Source organism: Ciona robusta, chromosome 3 (assembly GCF_009617815.1).
Source record: "Ciona robusta chromosome 3, ASM961781v2".
Classification (NCBI taxonomy): domain Eukaryota; kingdom Metazoa; phylum Chordata; class Ascidiacea; order Phlebobranchia; family Cionidae; genus Ciona; species Ciona robusta.
This window is the reverse complement of record NC_143237.1, coordinates 9,108,803-9,131,778: the sequence shown is the minus strand read 5'-3', so window position 1 is coordinate 9,131,778 and position 22,976 is coordinate 9,108,803. Positions and strand designations below refer to the sequence as shown.

Here is a 22,976-nt window from a genome sequence, read left to right as displayed (position 1 = left end):
CAAAAATAATGATGCTGCCACTAAACGCCCGTGATCGCTGCATTTTTTATTGAAAATAGTGAATAGCAAAACACTTAAACTGCCTTTCTTATTTTTTTACAAAAATAATTTTTTACAAAAATATAACATTAATTTACAAATCTTGTACTCTAAACGAAAACGAACAACAGAAAATTGCAAAACTTTATGATTTCTATGGACATGGACAACAAGCTTGAAATTGGAGATCAGAGCTTTTATTTAAATCCAGCGGTTGACACTAAATAATATAAAACCCGTCCAGAATTAAATTTATGCAACCAGAAATACCCAACAAAAAGTGCATAAATCAATCAATTTGTACTGGTTGTTGGGGTAAAGTACTTGCAGTACACGCCTTTTAAGAAAAAAAGCAACTATTTCCTGTTAAACATAACCGTAAAATTTTTACTATGTTTGCTTATTGAATTCTTTTATTTCGTTACAGTCTACATAGATAGAGGAACAAAGTGTGCCCGATTGGGTAGAAAATAAAGATTTTGTCTTGTCATCACGTCAATGTACGACAATATGTTTATCATGTTTATATGGTGTTGCGTTGACGAAACATAAACTAAACTGCGGCGTATGCAAGATTCTCGCAGTTGTTCGCCCAGCGTGTTTTGTTTGTTTAAACCAGCAACGGTACGCGACAACCCGTACACCTAGATACATTTACATTTGCTACATGGCATTGGCAGTTACAGCATGGCAGAGGAAAAGGGACTCAGCAAGTTAAATTCGATTTTAATCGTCGCATGTGCATTTTGGGTAAACGCGATGGTGATGGGCCCAACTAAATCAACAGGTGTGTATTTCCTGCCGTACCAACAAAACTTCAAAGCAAACGCCCAGCAAGCTTCTTTAGTGTCTTCGCTTTTGTATGGATTTTATTTCTTTGCAGGTAAGTGCTGTGTGCAGGCAGCTGTCTATATGGCAAATATAAACAATATAAATGTGTTTTATTATACCGAAGTGTCAACCATTTTAGGTCCACTAGCTTCGATATCATGTCATTTGATCGGATACAAATATACTTCAATACTTGGCAGTGTTTTGGCTTCAGTATCTGTCGCAGTTTCTTGCTTATCACAAACGATGGATGTTCTATTTGTAACCATGGGTGCTCTATTTGGTGAGTCGGACTACTTCAAATATTTTTTTTATATTTTTGTTTCAATTCAGTCGTCGATTAATGGGTTGTCCAAATTTTTAGCCAAACATAAAAAAACAACTAACAATCACGCATAAAGAACAAAAGTGCACAAATGCTAACTCATTAGCGGGCACGAGGTGCATGAAACAAAACATTCGTGTTATAGGCTAACGACTGTGGTTACCCCACCACGCGAAGGTATCTAAAACATCCATTCATACATATGCAGTACAGTTAATGTGTAACTGCCAACAGTTAAAAGGCACTAAAAACCGCTAACAAGTGTTTGCTAAATGCAACTTTTAGGACTCGGGTCATGCTTAGCAATGACGCCAGTCTATGCGCTACTTGGTCAAATATTCACCGACAAAAGACCTCTGGTAAATAACATCGTTACGATCGGAAGCGCTGTATCTGGTATACCGTTAAGCTTAACTGTGCAATTGTGGCTTGATGAATACGGGTTGGCTGGCTCTATGTTGCTCATGGGCGGCGTTCTTCTCAATTCTCTTCCAGCAATATTAGCGCTGATGATTATGGGAGAGAAAACAAACGTTTCTATGTCGGCAGCTAAAAAGAAAGTGTTTGACTTTAACATCCTAAAAAACTCAGGGTTTACTTTTTTCTGCCTCGCCTCGGGACTACATGTTGCGTCCACCGTCACCTTGTGTTCTTACTTGATACGTTTTGCTCAATCAATTGGAATAGGGAATTATGAAGCAGCAAGTCTTTCGTCGATAATGTCGGCGATAGACATTTGCCTTCGACCGATTACAGGTTATTTGACAAGTTTATCCCATATTGGAAACTTTCAAATAAACCGTTTCTACGTTATAATATGGAGCCTCATTCTACAGTCAGCTGTCACAGTGATTTTCCCGTTTGCGACGAACTACGCTGCAATGATCGCTGCAACAATAGCCTTTTCCATATGCGCAGGGGCGACTGGTGCACTGCCTATTACACTGCTTGCGGAATTATTCGGCAGTGAAAATCTTGCAACTTCATTAGGACTTCGTTCAATGTTCGTCGGTGTGTTTTCATTTGCCACGCCACCCCTCGTGGGAATGGTAGTGGACGCCACCGGAAGTTACGTTTACCCCTTTTACGTCAGTACCGCTCTGGCCTTATTGTCAAGCAGTATGTTTTATCTTGTATTCAGGTGCTGTGGTATAACGGACGATGCTACTAGTGATATTGTAACGACATAACTAAACTCTTCTATTTTATATTTTAATTATAAATTGCAAACAACCAGTATGTATACATGTATCAAAGAATATGCAGTCACGTAATTACTTTTCGAGGTGCTCTGTGTGTAACTACATGTCTATATACGTAAAAGAAAGTCCATTCATTATATATACTCTCTTTTAGTCACCTGGGCAGCCGTCTTGTTGGTATGAGCAATGCACTTTTTCCTGTGTTCCGTTATATGTGTTCTGTATGTCATAAAAGTCTTCCGTTTAACTTACACCGCCCCCTTTTCGTTATGTCGTTCCTTTATCGTTGTGTTGTCCAATAAAGGAGTCATTTATTTGATCTTGCTGATATAGTTATCCATTCACATCAATTAGTTCAGACGATAGATAGAAGTTGAAGTATGATTGAAGCATAGCAACTTATCAACTCCAGCAATTTGGTGACCTCGCCGGACATTCCCAATCTTAAGACAATGCAAAACTTTTAATTAATCTAGTTCATGATTATTTAAGCGCGGGAGCATCTTATAGTTTTTTACAGTCCGGAATAAAGCAAGTCGGATCAATTACTGAGCCCTATGTCGTACCTTAACGGCATCGGAATAACGTGCCGAATTTCTACTGAATTGTGAAGTCATTGGCTAATACCCAACATCACGAGGCCAATAACCAACAGAAAACGACGCTCTGTTGGAGTCGTGAGGATACGGTTTTATAATTAGGTGTCCCATCTTACCCCCATCCTGCTATATACTACCTCATCATCGGGGTGTCCCGGCAGTTGTACGCTACTCTGTGTTCATTGTTTTGGTACACCCAGTTCTGCATTCTATAACACATTATACTGTATATGCAAAACTCTGCTGGAATAGCTTTGTTTTATTCAAATGTATTATACAACGAAATTCCGTGGCATTTGACAATAGCAACATAATCTATCGGATAATATATATATATAATTGTTTTGTACCATCGATGATGTATATATGATTATTTTGGACCACGATTTCTGTTAATTTTTGAATTCGTGACATATTATCTGTATGACTTTAACATATAGCCCATATACGAAAGTGCTCATACATTACCAAGAATAAACATAACAGTTTTATAACCTTCTGATCACAACGATATTACCATAGTTACTTTATATCGTGGTGATCATAGAAAACTGCATTTTAAATTAGGATCAGTTGCATTTCAGTTCAATTAACATTTCTCATTTAATTAAAATCAAATTTTAGATTGCGTGTATTGGCAACACGATTAAACAATCGTACAAAGAGCGTGTTTGGCATAGAATGACCAAACACGTACCCAACTCACGACAAAATAAGTAATAAACTTTCACTTAACATTCGTGATTAACTTATTGATAAATAACATAATCGTGATATGTAAGCTTTAACTTTATTACTTATAAAATTAAAGCCACGAACGTCATGTTTGCACAACTGATAGCAGTGAGCAGCCCAACGGTACGCCAGCAGCATTCAAACGTGAGGCTGCATGATGCTTAGCAATACAATATGTGAGACAGAAGCTAAGGCCATCGAAAGGAGGACAACAAAAAATAACAGAGTAACATATATTCGTGATAAACTTATTTTGACCCATAAAAATACAAAACGAAATATTAGACCGCATTACACGAACGCCATTCATGACACCTTATATGGTATGATGCGCATAACTGCAGAGAATATATCATGTTTGCAAGATAGTTGTAATAATTGTATCCATAAATGGCCTTGCGGGAAACTGTTTTGCAAATTTAGTGGGGTGGGGGAAGATGGGACACCTTTAGCACATAATATCCAAATACCCTGATCGTATTTTAAACATTTATTAACGATCTATATGAGAGTCGTGAGAATACGGTTTCATAATTCTTTGAATGTTCTTTGTTTACTCCCAAATGGTACTATAGAATGAAAAAATATAGAATGAAAAGGTGTCCCATCTTCCCCTACCCTACTATATATGGATTCTATTTAGTCTTACGTCATTCAGTATAGAGCTTTGTTCTAATGTACGTCACAGAGAAAAAATAATGTTGGCATTTTCGGACAAGTAATGAAAAAGGGAAGTCGGTTATTTAAAGCGAGGAGCTGAAAGTTCAGATCACTTTGCATTGAAGTTAAAGATCAAATAAGAGAAAACTTTGATTTCTTAGGATGAGAATTTCAACTGCATTATTAACTTTGGTGGCATTTGTCTGCACTGCCAATGGTAAGAGCAAAATTCTTACAATTACAAAGATTTAAAAAGTGTTAGATTTAAAAAGTCTGTAAACGCAAAAGCCTTACTGCGTTTCAATGTTAAAGTGACAAATATAAGCGGTATATCCATTTTATTTTGTTGGAATTAAATATGTCCGTATATTACAGCTTTGCTGTGTTGGGAATGTGAAAATGCGCGAAGCAACCGAGGTTGCCGTTTGAACGGAAGACTGAGAAGATGTCAACGAAACCAGGTACGAATTATTACATATATCGCAACTTAAAAATATATAGTAGAGTGGGGTAAAATGGACAGGTTTTCATTCATATTCCAGTCCCATTTGGTACTAAACAAAGCAAAGTTACAGAATTATGTAACTGTAGCCCAGCGGCTTTAAAAGAGCGTTGTTATTTCATAAAACCCAATCAGAAATTATAGGTTTCTGGTGCTAACTGTATGTCTGTATCAGATCCTCAGAAAGAGTAATCATGTTTTAACTATATACAGAGGGCTTGTCAGACTGAAATACGAAGAGACCCGCAAGGAATTCGTATCTCGAAGAGATGTAAGCAAGCCCGTGCGTGCGACAACAACTTTATCCAGGTATTTAAAATTATGCCTACACTCTGGAAATTGGTAATTTACTGGGGTGTATTGGTCACGCATTTATCGAACGAGGTATATGTATTTATTTTTTATCCATGGGCGCGTTTTATGGCGACTGTCGTTTTACTGTTTCGTATTTGTATTTTTTTTTCTGTGACCGAAAAAAACGAATAATTTTTATTTCATATTCTCAACATTTTAGAATCCACGATCTTCTTGGTTTCCAAGCCAATGCAGTAACCAGCACGGCTCAGTTTGTAGATGCTGTTGCGACTTTGATAACTGCAATACACCCACCGTTGCATGCGGCACCCGTAAGTAATAGTAAACTATTTCAAAACGAATCGCTCAAATGATACGAAAATTAAATCTGTTTTGGCCTCGAAAAAATATTGTAGCAATATATTTGTGGCGGCTTTAAAAACATTTCTGTATATTGCCTAGCGAGTTGATTAAAGAAAATGTTAATGCCTCTGTACCTAATAAATGTTGTTGCTAAACTGCATGGAATACTGTGTTTAATACATATCTACTTATCATATACAGGGCCAGAGCCAACATGCGACAGACCGCAAAGTATTGTGAATGGTGACGTGACATGCTTCGGGAATGCAGCACTACCGGTTGGGGAACAATGTGTTTTCGGATGTTCGACAGGTTTGTTTAACTAAAAAAAACATTTTAATCACAAAAATGTGATCGGTTTTAGGCTGATAATTGGGAAAACCTATTAGAAATAACTAGGTTGGAGTTATGTTCGTTAAGCGGCTGATTAATAATATACACAGCACGGCGCAATATTACCAGCATCCAACTTTAGGTTTTCGACCCGACATCCACTAGTCGCGAACCGTTATCTATACTCTAACTCGGCGCTAAATATGACCGACTTTTAAAAAATGTCATATTATTTACTTGCACTGACTATAAGCTTGTTATTTTAGGTTATACTATGGTTGGAGATGCTACAATAACATGTAGATTATCCACTCCAACAACAGCAGCATTTGACCGACCTCCTCCCACATGTACTCTGACATTGAGTGACGAAAGTAAGATAACTTCATACTGTTTGCAGCATGAATTCTTTTTAAACAAATATATTTATATAATTCTGCGACACTAGCCAAATGTTTTACACGAGAGCAGAGCTCCAATGAATAGGCACGTCATAAAGTAATTGCTAAAGAATGTGTTTAAATACACTTTGTACAACTGCGGTCGCATGTTGTTCTGCAAGTTTTAATTGATTAACTTAGTTATTGAATAAAAAACAATAATCACCCGGCAAATACCCAATAATATGGTGTTAATATCAATCTATGATGTTTAGGTAAAAATTCTTGTATAACTTAATGTTTTACTAGATTTTTGCCTGCCTGAGATGTCTGCCCCTGCGTTTGGCGCAATGAATTGCTCCGAGACCAACCAACTAGGAAGCATGTGTACGTTTACATGTGAGAGCGGTTATTATGTAGCTGGGTCGCCTTCGGTTACATGCGGTAAGTTTTAATGTGAACTGTGGATTGCTTGCTAAATGTAACGGTAAAAATCACTCAATATTTTTAGTAGGGTAGGGTACGACTGGACATGTTTTTATTCTCTTTTATTATCCCAGTTGGCGGTAAACAAAGAAAGTTTACAAAATCATATTCGTAGTCTGTGACCATAAAAAAATATTATTAAAATTCGTTCAGGAAACGTAGAATTTATGTTGCCAGTCCCATTTTACACTACAGCTACACGTATAGCATAATGATAGCAATCTTTCAAAACTGCATGTCTGTAATATATGTTTATACACAAAGGTGAGAATGAGTTATGGTCTTCGCCACCCCCAAGTTGCCAGCGAGTTAAATGTCTTCCTCAAATCATTGGACTTACAAATGGACAAACGTCTTGTACAGACAGTAATTTCGACAGGAGCGAATGCAGGTAGTAAAAATATTAAAGGGCAAACTAATAAAAAGTTAAAATTTGCATATGGCTAGAGATGCTCAAATGTCATCTGAAGATGCCACCCAAAGTTTCAAAAACGAAAAAATTGCGACAATGCATAGGATTTCAAAATGAAAAAGTGTCACTTAACTTTACTTGTTTCTAGTTTCTAAACTCCTTAAAAAATCTAAATTAATTTCGAATTTGTTACAATGAATGCTTCTGCTAGTACCCCCCCCCCCCCTTTTGTTGGTCCCAAACAGATAAAAACAATTCACCTAAATACCCAGCAAGTATTCTATATCCACAGACTTGTTGACCCCGGCAGTATTATATTGACTTTGTACACAAGTAATACGACTTTTACGATTACAGTTTCTTTGTTGGTCCCAAACAGATAAAAACAATTCACCTAAATACCCAGCAAGTATTCTATATCCACAGACTTGTTGACCCCGGCAGTATTATATTGACTTTGTACACAAGTAATACGACTTTTACGATTACAGTTTCATCTGTGACCCTGGGTTTGTGCTTGATGGTTCCCCAGAATCTGTTTGTGCTGATGACAACGATGGAGACGATACAGGAGAATGGACACAACCAATACCGCAATGCCAACGTAAGTTGGAAAATAATAAGATGTTTTAAACCACAAACTAACGATAATTTTCGTGACAGTATACGGTTAAAAAACTGATGAAAATAAAATAATTGTCTTGTTTTTAGTTCATTTCATACAAGGTCTTGTGATTCGGCCAAATGTAGATCCAGAGATTAAAGCATATTTTTAATTGTAAGTGTTTTATTTCAAGCTTTCGCTTCTTCGATCCGGTGCAACCCGGTGCACGTTTCGCCGGAGAATGGCGCTGTTGGTTGCAGTGACTCCAACATGGTGGGGAGTGTTTGTACTTTCGAATGCGACAGTGGCTATGCAATGGAAGGCTCTGACACATCAACATGTCAAGATGACGGAGATGGAGACACAGAGGGACTATGGAGCTCCCCGGCACCAGTTTGTACACGTAAGAATAACTATATGAGAAGAAGCAAAAATACCGCGCATTTATGGGGCGGTATGACTTCGGAAAGTCAATAAACGTTAACACGAGTCTATGAACTTTAGCTTAAGAATTACAAAAAATGTTGTGACCACTTGTGCGTATGCTCGCATCTGTTACATAATTTCATTTGTTACAGGAGTCACTTGCTTGCCGCAACACATCAACCCAGTGAACGGTGTAGTTCAATGTAATGACTTAAACAACATAGGAAGCACGTGCACGTTTTCATGCAGTCCCGGTTACGAATTGAACGGAACCGCCAACTCTGACTGCATTGGTGGTGGAAATAACGGGGTTATCGGTGTTTGGACTTCACCAGCTCCAACTTGCCAAGAACGTAAGTTTGAAACAGGTTAAATATTGTCGAGGTGATTGCCTCCGTGTCGTGCCTCGGTGTTGTCGCCGTTACGGGCGTTTGTGTCCTAGGGAATAACATTTAATGGCTATATTACCCCGACTCAGTGATCCTTTATGGCGGTATAAATTGTCAACTATACACTACAAAACAATAAAAAAAATCTCCCAAAATATTTATTTACTAATTTAAAATATAGGCGGCGGTAACTCGTAAGCGGACATGGGGCGTGTAAAATAGATCACCCGTGTTATAACGACTGTTGTTGCTCTGGCCTGGGAGAACAAAAATACAACATTCATTATTCATTAAAATTTTAATTGAATTTCGACTTTCACAAAAAGGTGGGCAATGTCGCGATGTCCAAACTCTTCAAAATGGAAACGTTACTTGCACGAATGGAAACTTCGTCAACTCTCAATGTACATACGAGTGCAATGAAGCCGAATTTTACGAACTCTATCCAGCAAACAACACCCTTACCACGTGCATGTCAAGTTTAGCGTGGGATGTTGAGCCACCTTGCTGTTCGAGTAAGTGGAAGTGGGAATGTTTCATTTGTGAAGTTATTTTTTAGGAGAAAAGTAATTTTTTAGTAATTTTTTAGGAGAAAAGTTCAAGTATATTTCTCGAAAATATTCATGTCAAATATAAGAAAACTTATATAGCATATATGAATATTTTTAGTAGGACGCAATATATACAGCTCCCGATGCCTTTTAAATGTCAATTCTATTGCAGAGGAATGTCCACCGTTCGCTGCTATGGACCTAGTCTTAATCTTGGATTCGTCGTCTTCGGTGACAATGCCGAATTGGAGAGTCATGAAAAACTTCGTGAGATCAATCATCACGTATGTTAATTTCTACATTCTACAAGATTAAAATCGACCAACATCTAAAAACACAAGGGTAAAAATGCCCCATCTGACTATTACAAAACGGCTAAACAAGCAAGTAAAATAGATGCATTTAGGAAGGCCAGGCAATTAGTAAATTATTTTACAACATATTACTACTTAATTATGATTTTCAGCACATTCAATTTTGGGGAGGATTCGGCAAGAATGGCTGTATTCAGATATAACAGGGGGATTGATCGAAGAAACCAAGTTTTGTTAAGAGATCACATTAACAACAGGACAGCCTTTTTAGAAGCGTTTGACAGGATACCCTACAATGGATTTGGTAAGCCATGCTGCAGCGTCAGTTTTTTTATCAGATCTATTTTATGTAAAGGGATTCTTCGACGAGAAATGTCGTGAGATATGAAATTTAGGCCAGATACATAACTCATTATCCCAACACCTATAGGACAAACTCTAAAACAGGGTTTTTAGTTATAAATGTGCATTTTCTCATATGTTTTAACCAAGGTGACAAAATCAAAGAATAACACTTATCCTACACGACAGCTATGAACGCGTTTATCCGCGCGTTTCACATGAAGTATATTTATCTAAAAGGTATAGTTAGGGCTAACAGATAAATAAGTCGCTGAGAACTCGTGTTCTATGATCTTCTTTATGATTTTTAGGAACCAGAACTGGACAGGCTTTGCGGTATGCTCAAAATGTCATTCTGGCGCAACGCTGGGGGAACAGACCGAACGTTAAGGATGTTTTATTAACGATCACCGACGGGAGATCTCAGGACGATGTTACGACAGTTTCAACGGAACTCAGAGCCATGGGAGTTGCGGTAAGCAAATACCTTTCAGCGAATTAGTTGATTGGCTGCAATGAAGCACAGAATTTTGACATGGGTATATCCACTCAGACGTTCGTAATTGGAATCGCACCTGAGAATGGAGCAGGACTTGATAACGAGCAGTTGTTAGCAATGGGTGGAAGCCCCGAGAACACAATGTTAACGACAAGCGGCTTCTCAGGACTCGACACGACTTTCCTGAACCGATTAAGTGATCTTATCTGCACTAACCGATGTGGATAAGAATTTCACAGGTTGCTCTACAACTATAGTTCTGGTTATAGAAATGGAAAATAAATATACGACCAAATCCTTTACAGATAGAAGCTTTTATAAAACACCATTTCTTCCACATTTTAATATAATAAAATGCAATATTACATAAATTATCGTGCTCAATCTGGCTGTCTATATAATTTATATCTAAGTACGAACAAGAGAGCAGAGGTCTAATAAATGGTACTGTTTTCATTTTAATATGACTTATAAAGATAATGTGGAAATACACATAGTACAAATTCGGTCCCTGCCGTGTTGTATTGTATGTATAATTCTTCGTAACTTCCGGTGGCGTCCACTACGATTCCCACGAGTGGTGGGACCGCCATAGAAATCACTCCGACTGTCATTGCTCGGAGTACCAACGGGGTCGCAAGATTTTCACTGCCGTATAACTCGGCAATCAGTGTAGTAGATAGCGCACCAGTCAATTTTGTTTACGTAACAATGGGTTGGACTAGTCGGTTTTTCTATCGCTCTGAAGGTTGCTTATACCCAAGCCCCATGACCTACTAAAGATATCTTGAGTAGGCCATACAAGCCCATATAGAAAACACTTCTGTGTGTTTGCAGCTTATACAAGACCTACTTAATAACGTAACGTTTTGCCGGTCACTTGCAATACACCTCTTGCATATTGATTAAAATTATAGATGCTTACGGTATCCCATCTTACCCCGCAACACTGTATTGATAAATATTGAGTAGAACATACTGGTAGGAAAAACCTCGTACGTGTTTTTGGAGGCATTTTATTTCACTCTGCGAAGCGTAAAGACAGCGGGTTCGGTGAAAATGCCGGTTTCTAAGCAAGTAGACTGACAATGGTGATTGCAAATTGTGTACGAAGTCAAACGACGAACCAACTAGTTGGATTTTGTTGTATGGATATTTTCAATTAATCAGTTTTAAACTTGTGCCAAAAAAAGGCACGGAAGAACAAATAAAAATAAAGGTTCAATACTAAAAACGCGGAGTACGAATTCAACTCCTGCGTCGTTACATAAGGGGAATAATGACGTCATCACAGTGATATCGCTTCGTTAGGCGAGTGTGCGGAAAGTGACGAGCGGTTTGACTTCGCAAGGCTACAGAAGGTAGATATCAATTGCAATAAAAGCACTCGGTATTCAGCGGTTAGTTCGTTAAATAAGTCTTCGAAAACTCCACTGGAATGTATGGAATCGGTGTTCAGAAGTTTCTGCAAAAAAAATTTAGTGAAGTTTTGTTATTTCTTTGGCGGTGGAGCATGACGTCATTAGAAACTGTGATTGGTCGACCCTTGGCCAATCACGAAGGGGAGATTTTTGTGGATGACGTTTCGCGGAATTTGTAATTGCCCACGGGCTTGTAGAATCTGCGTCCGCGAACGATCAAGTCAGACGAGTTGAAATTGCACACTGCTGTGTGGATCGGCGACTTAACAATATTAATTTAATAATTTTCACCACTGCGGCAGCCGACGATTAAGCGGCCCGCGAATATAACGGCCGCTAGCATGCGGATGTCGGCCAGGGCGAAGCGACCGTAATCTCGCAGAAAGTTTTGTAAGTGCAATATGCGGAAGCAATGAAAAAGAAAGACACGATCTTGGGAAAAGAAAACGAAGCGGGAACTCGCTATTGCACGTCCTCCTGTCACAAAAATCCAAGTCTGTTGCGTGGGGTGTTGTATCAAGAATTGTGTCAAGGGGGTTGAGGTTTCCGTACGCCGTGGTCCTGCTGGGTGCGGTGGAGGTTTAGGAGCTTGTGCACCTTTTTTTGGGGAGCGAATTTCGCCAGTTGATTTTAAAGAACGACATCGGGGTAGTTAGGTGGCGAGGTGCTGGACGTCGTACGCCCCAGGCTGCTGAGAAAAGCAAAGCATAAACACAGACGAGGATTAAGCTACGAAGGAATGCTCGCGGATACGAGAATAGAAGATCGTGCGTAGAACAATGGCTGATGTTCTGACGGTTTAATCTATCTTGGCATCGACACCCGAGACCTGGTAGGGCGTTGTGCAGGGAGAGAAGAGCGCCCTCTGCGGCGGTACACTGCTCCTGACGTCACAATCGGAGCGGTTCCATTGTTGCGTCATATAAAGAGTAAGTTTATTCTGCTTGTTGAAACAGCGGGCCTACGGTGCCAGGACCAAGATATAAACTACATCGGTGCTTGAGTACACACATCCTGACGGTGTTGAGATATTGTGCCGTTGTTCATCCGTGTGTTTATGGTGTTGGACGCTTCTAAGTTACTGGTAGTAGTTGTATTTCTTTAAAATCTCGTCCAACTCTTTCGCTTTCACCTGGAAATGAAATTAGTGGTGACTTGTTCATATTCAAGTTGAATACACAACACATGTTATAAATGCAAATTACACAGATTACTTGTCAATTTCAATATGACAAAACGGTCCATATAAATGACACAACCTTTTTTTAAAACATTTTGATACATTATCAGAACTATTGGAGTTAGTCTCTCTGTTACGGCGCATTAAGTCAACTTTAAAATAACTTTCAAAAAACGACAATGGTTAGGCACACTAAAGCACAATGACCTAAATAGGTAACATTTTGTAGCTATGTCATGTCATGTTAGAATAATAATCTTTAAACTGATCTACGCGTCCATCCATTACCGCTGTTATAAACTGACGTGCATGTCCAGCTATAAAACAAAATGTCCCTTTCATCCGAAAACATGGCCCTAATAATGCAAACCTTTCTGTGTTGCGATCGAAGTGATCGATTGGACTTGGACGAGCGCCCAGACGTCGCCGATTTGTTGCTGTTTCTGGACGACGCTCGCTTCAACAAATTCTGCGAGATGGACCTGGAAAATAAACGCTGAAATTAGCCATTGAAAAATGATAATTCTACTCAACGTTGTGTAAGTGGGTTTACGTTCGTAGCCGGTGGCGACTTTATCGTTGGAAAACGAGATATATTGATAGGACGAAAAATAAAGCTTTCTTATCCCACGTTATCTTAGAATAACAGATCTTAAAGGTGATGCAAATGTCTTCAAATATTGCCTTGTTTAGACCGCAATTAAACCAAGTTCTGGACATAGTTGTTAATCTGGTACGATGGTCCAAGCACGAAACAGCAGCAGTGATGTAATGCGTGGTAGATTGAAACCAGCATTTAGGAGGAAGTAACATGCAATAAACACCTTTATATTACGGGTATTGTTCAAGACACACATCACGAACTACGCAACGAAATTCAATAATAACATTACGGCAGTATATGTGTAATACCGTGTCCTATATACGTGGGGCGGAAACTAAATATGTGGTCGTTGACGCGATGCGAACTAAATTAGGTTAGGCAAATAATAACGTACGGTGCGCGACCTTGAGTATTTAATATGCATATGTAGTATCCACTAGTATGTGACGTTTTAATAAATAATTTACCAAAAAAATACGAGGGGGCTGTCTTACGTGTAAGAAACGGTATGCATGGGGTATACAATAATAATATATCTTAGGTGCACAGGAGAATGTAGTGGCCCAAATTCTTAAGTACGGACGTTCACACTGTTATAATATCATATATATTTATAAGTTGAAAAGCGTTTCGTTTTTTTCATTTTCGGAAATTTTATTGTTGAGATATGAATTATGGTAACATGCGTATTAACGTCGAACATAGGCAGTGATTAAATGACTTCGACATACGAGTAAATACATGAGCGCGGTCAATCGAGTTGTCGTATACCAAAGCGCTAAGAACGAAGCACAATTATTAGATTAAGTTTTCTGCTGGTACTTGAATCGTTGATGGCAGTTTGGTATGAAGAGCAAAATGTGACGTTTGCTCAAGTATAATCTTTATTAATTACCGGTTCAGACCGGTCGGGCATAAAAAGAAAAGTCCCGTAATAGCGGAATATACGTTCATGGACAAAAGACACTCGTATGCAACATACCAGGCACGACAAGTTTAAGTGAGTTGTTCTAATAAGACACCGATGGTTCTTGGAAGATTTTGATTCAATGATTTGCATTTTGTCGCTGGTATTTGTGTTATGAATGTCGATAAGAGTGTATACAACAGAAAATATACTCACATTGGGTAAATGGTAATGTAGGTATAACACAAAATTTGTTCTTAAAACAAATCAGAATATAGATGGATTACAGGGGTTTCGAATGTTAGCATATATCACAACATCAGAGTACACAGCCATTTTGAATAAGTTCCGAAAATGCGCCTTTATTGGTAAATCATTTACATTCTTGATGCTGCGAATACAGGCTGCTAAAGGTCATGTTCAATTGCGCCTCCGTAGGTGGCAATATCATCAAGTCCAAGGTTCGGCATTTGGGTCAAAGAAATGATTCAGCAACATTCTTGCACTTGGAAATGAAATGCGAGCTTCGCACTGCGGTTTGTCATTTAACTGGTCAAAGTGCGAATACTTTTTTGCAGTTATGTCGCCTCTTACACACCAGACAAGGTGTAACTTAAAAAGCCAAAGCAACAAACGCGAATTCAAGTCAATTTTTTGCTGAAATTAGGCCGAATTTACGAGATGAGAATGTTGATTGTGGGCGAAAAGAAACGTATTGTTTCTGTGGGGGTGGATATGAGATGCGAAAATTAAAGCTTTGAAACTTAATTGGACACCCGTACGCTCTTCATCAGCGAGTCGCTAATCCTTTTTAATTAAATATCTAAATTAAAAATACTTTGGAAAAATTTAAAATTTTAAAGAAAATGAACGAAAATGGAAGTACGAAGATATTTAGAGTCGGGGGTAAGGTGGGACGGGATCTCAATCTTTTTTTCTCGTTCCATTTGGTTGTAAACAAAGAATATTTACAGAATAACAAACCACGATCATGAAATGATGGATTTAAAAGCTAACAGTATACGTCGTAACCTGCAGTATTATATGCGTAAAAAATGGTGAACTCGGTATCAGGATTGTTGGTTGTAAGTTGAAACTCGATTAAGTATTTGATAACCTTGCATAACCCCTGCTTAAACGGGCTAGGGCTGGTGGGAAGTGCTTAATGCCGGAAATCGTTACGTGGGGTTATATGTGAACGTTTGCGTTGCTGGTAATGTTGCATACGAACGTGTTAGACCAGTTATGTGTGTGTGTGTGGGGGGGGGGGGGGTCGAATTGCGGAGGCTGCGCTTGTTATTGCGTGGATTAAATTGAATTGAATGTTTGTATATATACGCCTGGTATTACATGTACTCTTTCTCTTGTATTATTATAAGTTTTTATAAAGTGCTGTACGATTTTTATAGCTATGCTGTTGCGACCCATACAATGCATTTTCAGCACAAAACTGAAAAATATTCAATTTTTGAGATTGACCCGTAACGTAACTAATGGAAAAGTTTTAAAAAATAATAAAGGCATAACTTTTAGCTGGAACGAATCCGCAAATGCTCTGTACTCGCTCATAAACGGCCGGCTTATAATACCGGATATCGGCACGGATAAAACACCTGTTCAAAGGCTTGAGGATATAACGCGACTATTCTGCGAGCTACTGAGCCGGCCCAGTACAAAAGCTCGAATAAAGCAGAGACATAATCACAGGATTTAAGAAGCTCCGGGTCCAAAAATATAAGCTTGGTCCAGATTAAAATTACGGCGTATATAAGCGCGGTGTGGTACCACTGTCGCGCGACGATGCGAGTTAAAGTGCTTCGTTGCGATTTGTGCCATGCCATAATAAGAGGAACTACATTTGGAATTTGTATTTTATGAACTAAAAAAAAACCTTTGAATTCTTTACCAGCCTCAGTGGTGATGGAGCTATGCACAACGGAATAACATAGGCCATACGCTATGAGGAAGATTTATATTCTCCGCACCCCAAGGGCCCAACGGATCGTCCATTTTGAATGTTAGTTTGAGCAATAAGGGTGGACGGTTAGAATCTTAGCCTTATCGCAACCAACCTTTAACTTACAAACCACTTCGGGCGCAATGCGGAGTCTTATCTATAAACAACTCCAACCTTTCGAAGCTTGTTTGTTGCAGAGTGCTCTCGACTACGAAGGGTAAGCAACCGCATTCTACGGCTCGCGGGGAGATTAGCAAAAAACAATCGCCATCGGCGTTTAATTTGCGTTGATTTTGGAAACTGAGCGAACGTACTCTGTGTATGGATTGGAAACTAACTTTATTAAACCTTTGAAAACGCATTTTAAAGGGTTAAATTGCCATACCGTTTTGGTCGGAAATTTGGGCTTTACGAAAACATATGTAGTTGGTATGTATGTTGTGGTGTTGTTTTGTTAGATGTTTATTTCTGCCGCGCGGTGAAAGTAAAAGCACATCACTAAACTATTGGAAGCCAGTGACGGTTGCTGCTGGTGGAAATTTCCGAAGGCCAGAGAATGGTCTACTAAAGTATTGTCCTTTGTAATACTAAGGGTGGCCCAGGAGAAGTTTATTTGTTTAAGTTAGGGCTATTATTTGAAGCGAGCGAGTCAACGGCGGAAAGGACTTTAAGTGTGTTTTTGAAGCTTGTAAAAACAACCCACAAAGAAATGTGCACACTCGTCGTCGAGCTTTAAAGTTATGAGGTTTGGAATTATGAATATGAAAAAAACCTAAACAAGAACTCCAATGCGAGGAACATATCTTGCCAAAACTGTGCATTTTCGGTGACAGTGTCCAATGTTCGTCATTAAATAATCGGTGGGTGAAACTACAGCCTAGTTCGTTCTTTCATTTCATATCACGCGTGTAGATGTAGCACTCATGAGAGGTTAAGCGTGGTGGTTACAGTCGGCAAAGTGTTTCTTATGAGCGGCGTAAGAGCTGCTTCTGTTTGGGCAACGCGGCCCAAATACCCAAAATTCTAAACGATGCGAGTAGCAACAAACAAATGTACAGCGGACATGAGAAAACCTAATAAGCTGGTTTGGTTTTGAAAGGAGAAAGAAGCGACACGTACTACACACAACGATGACATATTGCACACTCGTAAGAAAGGCTAATATACCGCTTTGAATAAAACCGGTGTAGAAAATGACACGAAACGTTCACCGAAGGTATTTCAGCTAAATAAATATATTACAAGTGCTAGGATTTTTTCTAACGAAATTGTGATAAAATTTAACCTGTGCTTTTACAATTAGAACATGTAAGTGGCCCAGTTAAAATTGTCGCTTTTAATGCATAGTGACGTAATACGCACCTGTGTAAGTTTTTGTTGGATTGTGCTGAGTTGCTGTTGATCCATGGGTGTTTGAGTGCCTTGACAGGCGACATTCGATCGTCCGGGTTGACTGTTAGGAATGCTGTGATGAATTCACGGGCTGCTTGGGAGACGTGCGGCCACGGCTGTGAAAACATGTGTTAAGCTGGACAACATGGAACTGGACACGGGGGAATTGTAACTAACGGTAAATGGAATACATGGGTGTAAAGACGTGCCAGGAATTCGCATTGTGTGGCTCGATTTTTCAAGAACACAAACGTGTTTATTACGTCATTGTGCACGGAAGGAATGGTTGTTTTATGACTAACGGCACAAAAGAAAGTGTTTTTTGACCGTGAGGAAGAAAATAATGTAGTCATCATTTTTCGGTGGTTTAAAATGGGAAAATGGCGGTTTGAAACAAACGGCTGAATTAATATTACTAGCTTGTTCTAACTTCTAACATACAAGTTTACATTGGGAAATCACCGTCCTTCAGTCGGCCTATTGTTCGTGTTTGAATTAAGTGGTTTGTCGAAGCTTATGGAAGATATTATCGCTTAGCTAATGTATAATAACCAGGTGTATTTCTCAACACTGAACAATGAAACAAAAGGTCGGATTACCGGATGAGAATAAGCTTTGTATATTTGACGGAAGCTTCGTGAATGTCGCACTTGTAACAGTAATTATTAATCCGCTATAACTTGTTTATAGGTAGCTGGAAATCGCTGGTTTAATACGTTGTCCGCGTTGCGGTGTGATCGCCGACCGTTAAGTGCGTCATAGCCACAGATCTGTTTGGCAAACACTTCAACCTTGCGTGTTAGATTGACTTTGCGACGTTGCCGAATAATGGACAACAACAAATTGTGCGAGGCGATACCAAATGTTTGCACAAATGTGCATTTTGTGGGAAAGGGCTTGAAGCGTCGAGCACCCCAGGCAAAATATGAGTGATAGGAATAATGTTGAGGCAGACATGGTTTCCTCGCGAAAAATCGACGATTTCTTGTGTCTGCCGCCACGAACTGGTTTGATGACGGCAAGTGAACTTTTCCTGCATGGTTTTTAACGAGCACCTGAATTACTACAAACAAAATTCGGGCGCTGTAAATGCGCACCGAATGTAGAAGCGATTGGGATATGATAAGCGTCGTATTTTAATACGTTGTATCGTGTTACGAAACGCGTGGGCAGAACTTATCAACGAACACGAACCGTTCCAGTTTTACCATCAATCTTAAAGCTAATAGTAACATAAACGTACTCGATACTTTTAACTAATGGGCAAAAGTGACATAAACTTCAAGTTGCAGTTTGGAGGGTTTTGAAAGAGCTATGGAACAGATGTGTTTATACAGCATGTGTGTTCAACTTACGTCCCCGTTGAAGTTGTAATCGGCTTTGAGAATCATCCGGTATAACTTTACTTTGTTCTCGTCATCAAAAGGCATGGTACCGCTTAGTAGAATGTATGTGATCACCCCCAACGCCCAACAATCCACGGCGCAAGTATAAGCTTTTCGCATCAACACCTTTAAAAGGTGTTACATTTTGAAAGAGTTTGATAATCGTATTAAAAACCTGGGTTACTAGGAAACCGGACTTAATTTTAGCAAATTATAATCTGGGCACAATTGGTGGACAAGCAATTTTTATGGTAACATTGATACACGTTTGATTTAATAGACCAAAGAAGTACAATTAAATTAAAACAACATTTTAAAGTGTAGCCTACCCCAGGACATATAAAATAGTGCGCAAGTGTACTATCACATAGGCTTTGTTCTTTAAGTGGGGTGTAGGATTAATTCAACCATGGAAACGAGGATGGCTGATTACATTACATACAATCCTCCACAAGTAGATAATTGAGTGATTTGCATTTTATTCAACAATTCAATCTCATTAATCTGATTGTGGGTGACGATGTAATCTCAACGAATTCTGTGTATATTGTGAATATCAACAACAGAAACCGGTTTACAAGAGATTCAAGCTTCTTATGTTGACGGGACAATGTGAAACTTAATCAGTTGTATCTCACACGAACAAATGGGCTGCGAGTTGACAATAAGCGCAGAACAATATGTGACAAAGTAGTGGCACTCGTTAGGTGTAAGTGAACACGAGTTTTAACACCTTGGTTTCACACCTCACAGAAACTGATTGTCGCCATCGCTACTTTACAAAATTAAAAATCAATAATTTCTGACAATTATTAAGTAATTTAATATGTAATTTGCTTTTTTATTATTAATTAAACAGAAGTTCTAACCTCAGGGGCAATGTACTCTGGGGTGCCACATGTGGTTGTCATGGTAGTGTCATCCCACGACCGACGTGTTGAAGCAAGACCAAAGTCTGTTATCAGAAGTTTTGAGTCGTTACCGAGGTGATTATATAGCAAATTCTCTGGCTTGAGATCTCTGTGGGTGATCCCTAGAGAATGGAGGTAGCCAACTGCTTCCAGAACCATCTGGAGGACTTTCACAGCATCCCGCTCTGAAAAACTACCCCGAGCAATGATTCGGTCAAAGAGTTCACCCCCTGTAGCCAACTCCATGACCATGTATATTTTATCAGGAGCCTGGGGATATAAGAAGAAACTATGTCACGGCCCCTCACGGGTGATGTCCTAAAGGACAAACAATAAGATTAAATTACCTCGAACACTTCGATAAGTTGGACAATATTTCTATGTCGGACTCTCCTCAACACACGAAGTTCAGACTCGCAAACATCACGCCCTTCCTTCTGCTTCACCTAAAAAAGAAACATACATTTAAAAAAAAATCAAATTTTCGACAAAGTTCTACTTACGTCTATCATTTTAATGGCATAAAGTTGCTTGGTTCCTTTTTGTTCAACCCTCACAACTTTGCTAAAGCTCCCACGTCCTATTAAAGCCTTGATGTCGTATTTAGACACAACCCTTGGATCGAACTTGGCTTTGTATTTTGCCATGCCCCTGGAAAAAAATTATAAAATCAAAATTGGACAAGTTCTTAGGTCTAACTGATTTAAAGTGAGCTGTTCAAAATACAAAACATACTTGTTGTTGTTGTTGGCTTGCTTTCCCTTCTCTCCATCTCCATTCATAAATGCTTGCTTAGAACTCACAGACTTTTTTCCTTTCTTCGAAAACGAGTCAACTGATTTAATGTATTGCACATCCTTTTTGTCTGTAAAAAAATTAAACTGGTAAAAAAACACCAAATCCAAGATAGCATTCGAGAAACTTACCATCAAAAGGAGACTCTGGTAATATTTTGCTATTACCGCACCCCATAGATAGTTTTCACTTGGCACAAATATATCCACATTATACAATACAGTTAGTCAGCAGAATAACAGGCTAGAAACCTAAATGTTACACTAAGCAACAAAATTTAAAATTAAATAGTAAATACTGCCTTTTCGATAAGTGAAGAAATTGAAAAGTCAATTCTTTCAATAAACCTGTTTTCAAAATTGCTGAATCACTTTGGCAAATCAGTAATTTGGTAGCAGCGATTCACAACTATAATACAATGCCATAAGACAGGTTTGTTGATCAGCCTATTATTATATTCCGACCTATCATTTCTCATCTCACAACTGAGAGTGAAGTTTAGAGAGACTGATGCACTTGTCCTCCCAAACGCCCAGGGGCATCGGGCAAGACCACGATTGTCAAGAACGCTAATAAACTCTCGCTATCTCGTCATTTTTCAAGCCATGAAAAAATGGTTCTGTGACACTAATCCCTTGATCAAAGTTGGCTCGACAACAATTGGCCATCGGACATTTTCACACAAACTCAAGTAAAAGAAAATAATAACAAAATCTTTGTGTGCAATTGATTTTCTGAACAATAAAACTAAATGTTTGCCCTGTTGTGTGATTTTAACAGGCCTTTGGGATTGTTATATTGATATTTCTTTTGAACAGGCTAAATGTATAACATAGCATACCCCATTGTCAACCATCTATTCATAAAAATCAACCGTTCAGCCATATCTTCTAATTAATCAAGGTAAATTGTAAATATAATAATTATAACTTCATATTCCTATAGAAATCTAATAAATACAATTTTCGACAATAACGGCAATGATATTACTATTTAAAATAGCCAGGTATTACAGTCACTTATAAAAACAAATCAGAAGTTACTCAGTACATTACAAGCTTAACTGTTATCATATACAAACACACTAACACACAGCTGTAACAGCTATAAATACCTCAAGTTTACGGCTTATACGTTATTTTTACCTCCTTTCTATATAAGCCTTCATCAAAATGATCAAAGCAAAACAAAAACAAGCATAGTAACCGTATACCGCATATACACAAGTAAACGCAGTCTTCGCCACTCACACCGAACTAACTTCACCACTGGCTGATAACTGCGAGTTGCTTTTCAATAAAAGTCGAGTGAAATTCACTTGAGGACGCAGCTGCGCGTGATCCCCAACAAAGAAAACTTCGGCCAGGTGAATGAGAAAACATTGGTAAACAGACGCCAATGGGTAAGGCAAAATGATTGGGCTGTAATAAAGATGTTAAAAACGCTAACAAATCGGAACTTTGCGAAAATGTGATGCATATAATTGACGAAAAGCAAACCTTTAGTAGATTTTTACTTGCTGAAATTAAAACCTAACGGAATCAATCCCTCGTATATCAGGAATGTATTACTCGAAGTACTTCCGTTGCAGGCAAGCAGAAGTGATACAGATTGGAGTGCTAAGCAATAGTCACACCACTAGACCGATAATCAGTAGTTTTTTGTACAACAAAATCTGTTTACTCTTTGTTTTGTGGCGCCAGAAATTATCTGACGCAAATGCGGGCCATTGTTTCTGGCGTCTGTGTGGTGTGCAAATAATTGAAATGTGTTGACAGCGAGCTACTTCTGGAGTACCTAAACATTTCAGAGGTAAAGTTTTATTTTAATCTCCTTTGAAAATTTAAAACACGCCGTTTGAAGTATTTTATTACAACGTTTTCATGGACGGGACCAACTGTATGTAGCAATATATACATGGATGACACTGACGATAATTTAACTAATGGAAATAGTGTCTGTACAACGCTTCAAGTTTCTTGCGCTTGAATATACGATACACATTGTTTAAACACCAACACGTTACTGTCGATTTTTCAGTCTGTGACTGATAGAAAATCCACCAACTGCAAAACCACGTCGTACCAGCGTTGTTCAATCTCAATATAACAATTCAGGGTTAAGGCATTATGTAAAAA

General features: G+C 38.7%; 3 protein-coding genes across 4 annotated transcripts; 2 read left to right on the top strand and 1 right to left on the bottom strand.

Annotated features, from left to right (window-relative positions):
- Positions 1 to 581: 581 nt before the first annotated feature.
- On the top strand, positions 582 to 2,426 carry LOC149739021 (monocarboxylate transporter 4-like). Of its 2 annotated transcripts, XM_089874669.1 has the most exons (3): positions 582 to 922; positions 1,010 to 1,153; positions 1,481 to 2,426. In XM_089874669.1, the coding sequence occupies exons 1-3, from the start codon at positions 727 to 729 to the stop codon at positions 2,383 to 2,385; spliced, it is 1,245 nt and encodes a 414-aa protein (XP_089730795.1). In that variant the 5' UTR covers positions 582 to 726; the 3' UTR covers positions 2,386 to 2,426. The 2 variants fall into 2 exon arrangements, with proteins under 2 accessions (XP_089730795.1, XP_089730794.1); XM_089874668.1 differs by having other exon boundaries at positions 582 to 1,153.
- A 2,010-nt stretch (positions 2,427 to 4,436) lies between these two features.
- Positions 4,437 to 10,657, top strand: LOC149739020 (E-selectin-like). Its single transcript, XM_089874963.1, has 16 exons — positions 4,437 to 4,608; positions 4,767 to 4,852; positions 5,107 to 5,202; positions 5,408 to 5,519; positions 5,752 to 5,862; positions 6,150 to 6,257; positions 6,573 to 6,707; positions 7,014 to 7,140; positions 7,653 to 7,765; positions 7,959 to 8,168; positions 8,344 to 8,544; positions 8,907 to 9,095; positions 9,304 to 9,415; positions 9,598 to 9,749; positions 10,099 to 10,262; positions 10,341 to 10,657. Exons 1-16 carry the CDS (start codon positions 4,554 to 4,556, stop codon positions 10,512 to 10,514), a joined length of 2,145 nt encoding a protein of 714 aa, XP_089731089.1. The 5' UTR covers positions 4,437 to 4,553; the 3' UTR covers positions 10,515 to 10,657.
- Positions 10,658 to 12,354: 1,697 nt separating this feature from the next.
- On the bottom strand, positions 12,355 to 21,128 carry LOC149739019 (serine/threonine-protein kinase H1-like). The gene is made up of 9 exons (XM_089874953.1): positions 20,970 to 21,128; positions 20,779 to 20,908; positions 20,547 to 20,694; positions 20,391 to 20,489; positions 20,002 to 20,313; positions 19,103 to 19,258; positions 17,718 to 17,863; positions 13,258 to 13,369; positions 12,355 to 12,839 (listed from the first exon to the last, which is right to left on the bottom strand). The coding sequence occupies exons 1-9, from the start codon at positions 21,013 to 21,015 to the stop codon at positions 12,786 to 12,788; spliced, it is 1,203 nt and encodes a 400-aa protein (XP_089731079.1). The 5' UTR covers positions 21,016 to 21,128; the 3' UTR covers positions 12,355 to 12,785.
- Between the last annotated feature and the right edge of the window lie 1,848 nt (positions 21,129 to 22,976).

What these genes read in the sequence shown, in the direction of transcription:
- LOC149739020 (XM_089874963.1), top strand. Translation starts at nt 4,554, where the DNA reads ATGAGAATTTCAACTGCATTATTAACTTTGGTGGCATTTGTCTGCACT. An exon ending in GCGACAACAACTTTATCCAG is followed by an intron (nt 5,203 to 5,407) that starts GTATTTAAAATT and finishes TCAACATTTTAG; the next exon opens with AATCCACGATCTTCTTGGTT. An exon ending in TCAGAGCCATGGGAGTTGCG is followed by an intron (nt 10,263 to 10,340) that starts GTAAGCAAATAC and finishes ATATCCACTCAG; the next exon opens with ACGTTCGTAATTGGAATCGC.
- LOC149739021 (XM_089874668.1), top strand. Translation starts at nt 727, where the DNA reads ATGGCAGAGGAAAAGGGACTCAGCAAGTTAAATTCGATTTTAATCGTC. An exon ending in AACCATGGGTGCTCTATTTG is followed by an intron (nt 1,154 to 1,480) that starts GTGAGTCGGACT and finishes TGCAACTTTTAG; the next exon opens with GACTCGGGTCATGCTTAGCA.
- LOC149739019 (XM_089874953.1), bottom strand. Translation starts at nt 21,015, where the DNA reads ATGGGGTGCGGTAATAGCAAAATATTACCAGAGTCTCCTTTTGATG. An exon ending in AACTTATCGAAGTGTTCGAG is followed by an intron (nt 20,314 to 20,390) that starts GTAATTTAATCT and finishes TTATATCCCCAG; the next exon opens with GCTCCTGATAAAATATACAT. An exon ending in TCCAACAAAAACTTACACAG is followed by an intron (nt 13,370 to 17,717) that starts GTGCGTATTACG and finishes TTTATTTTCCAG; the next exon opens with GTCCATCTCGCAGAATTTGT.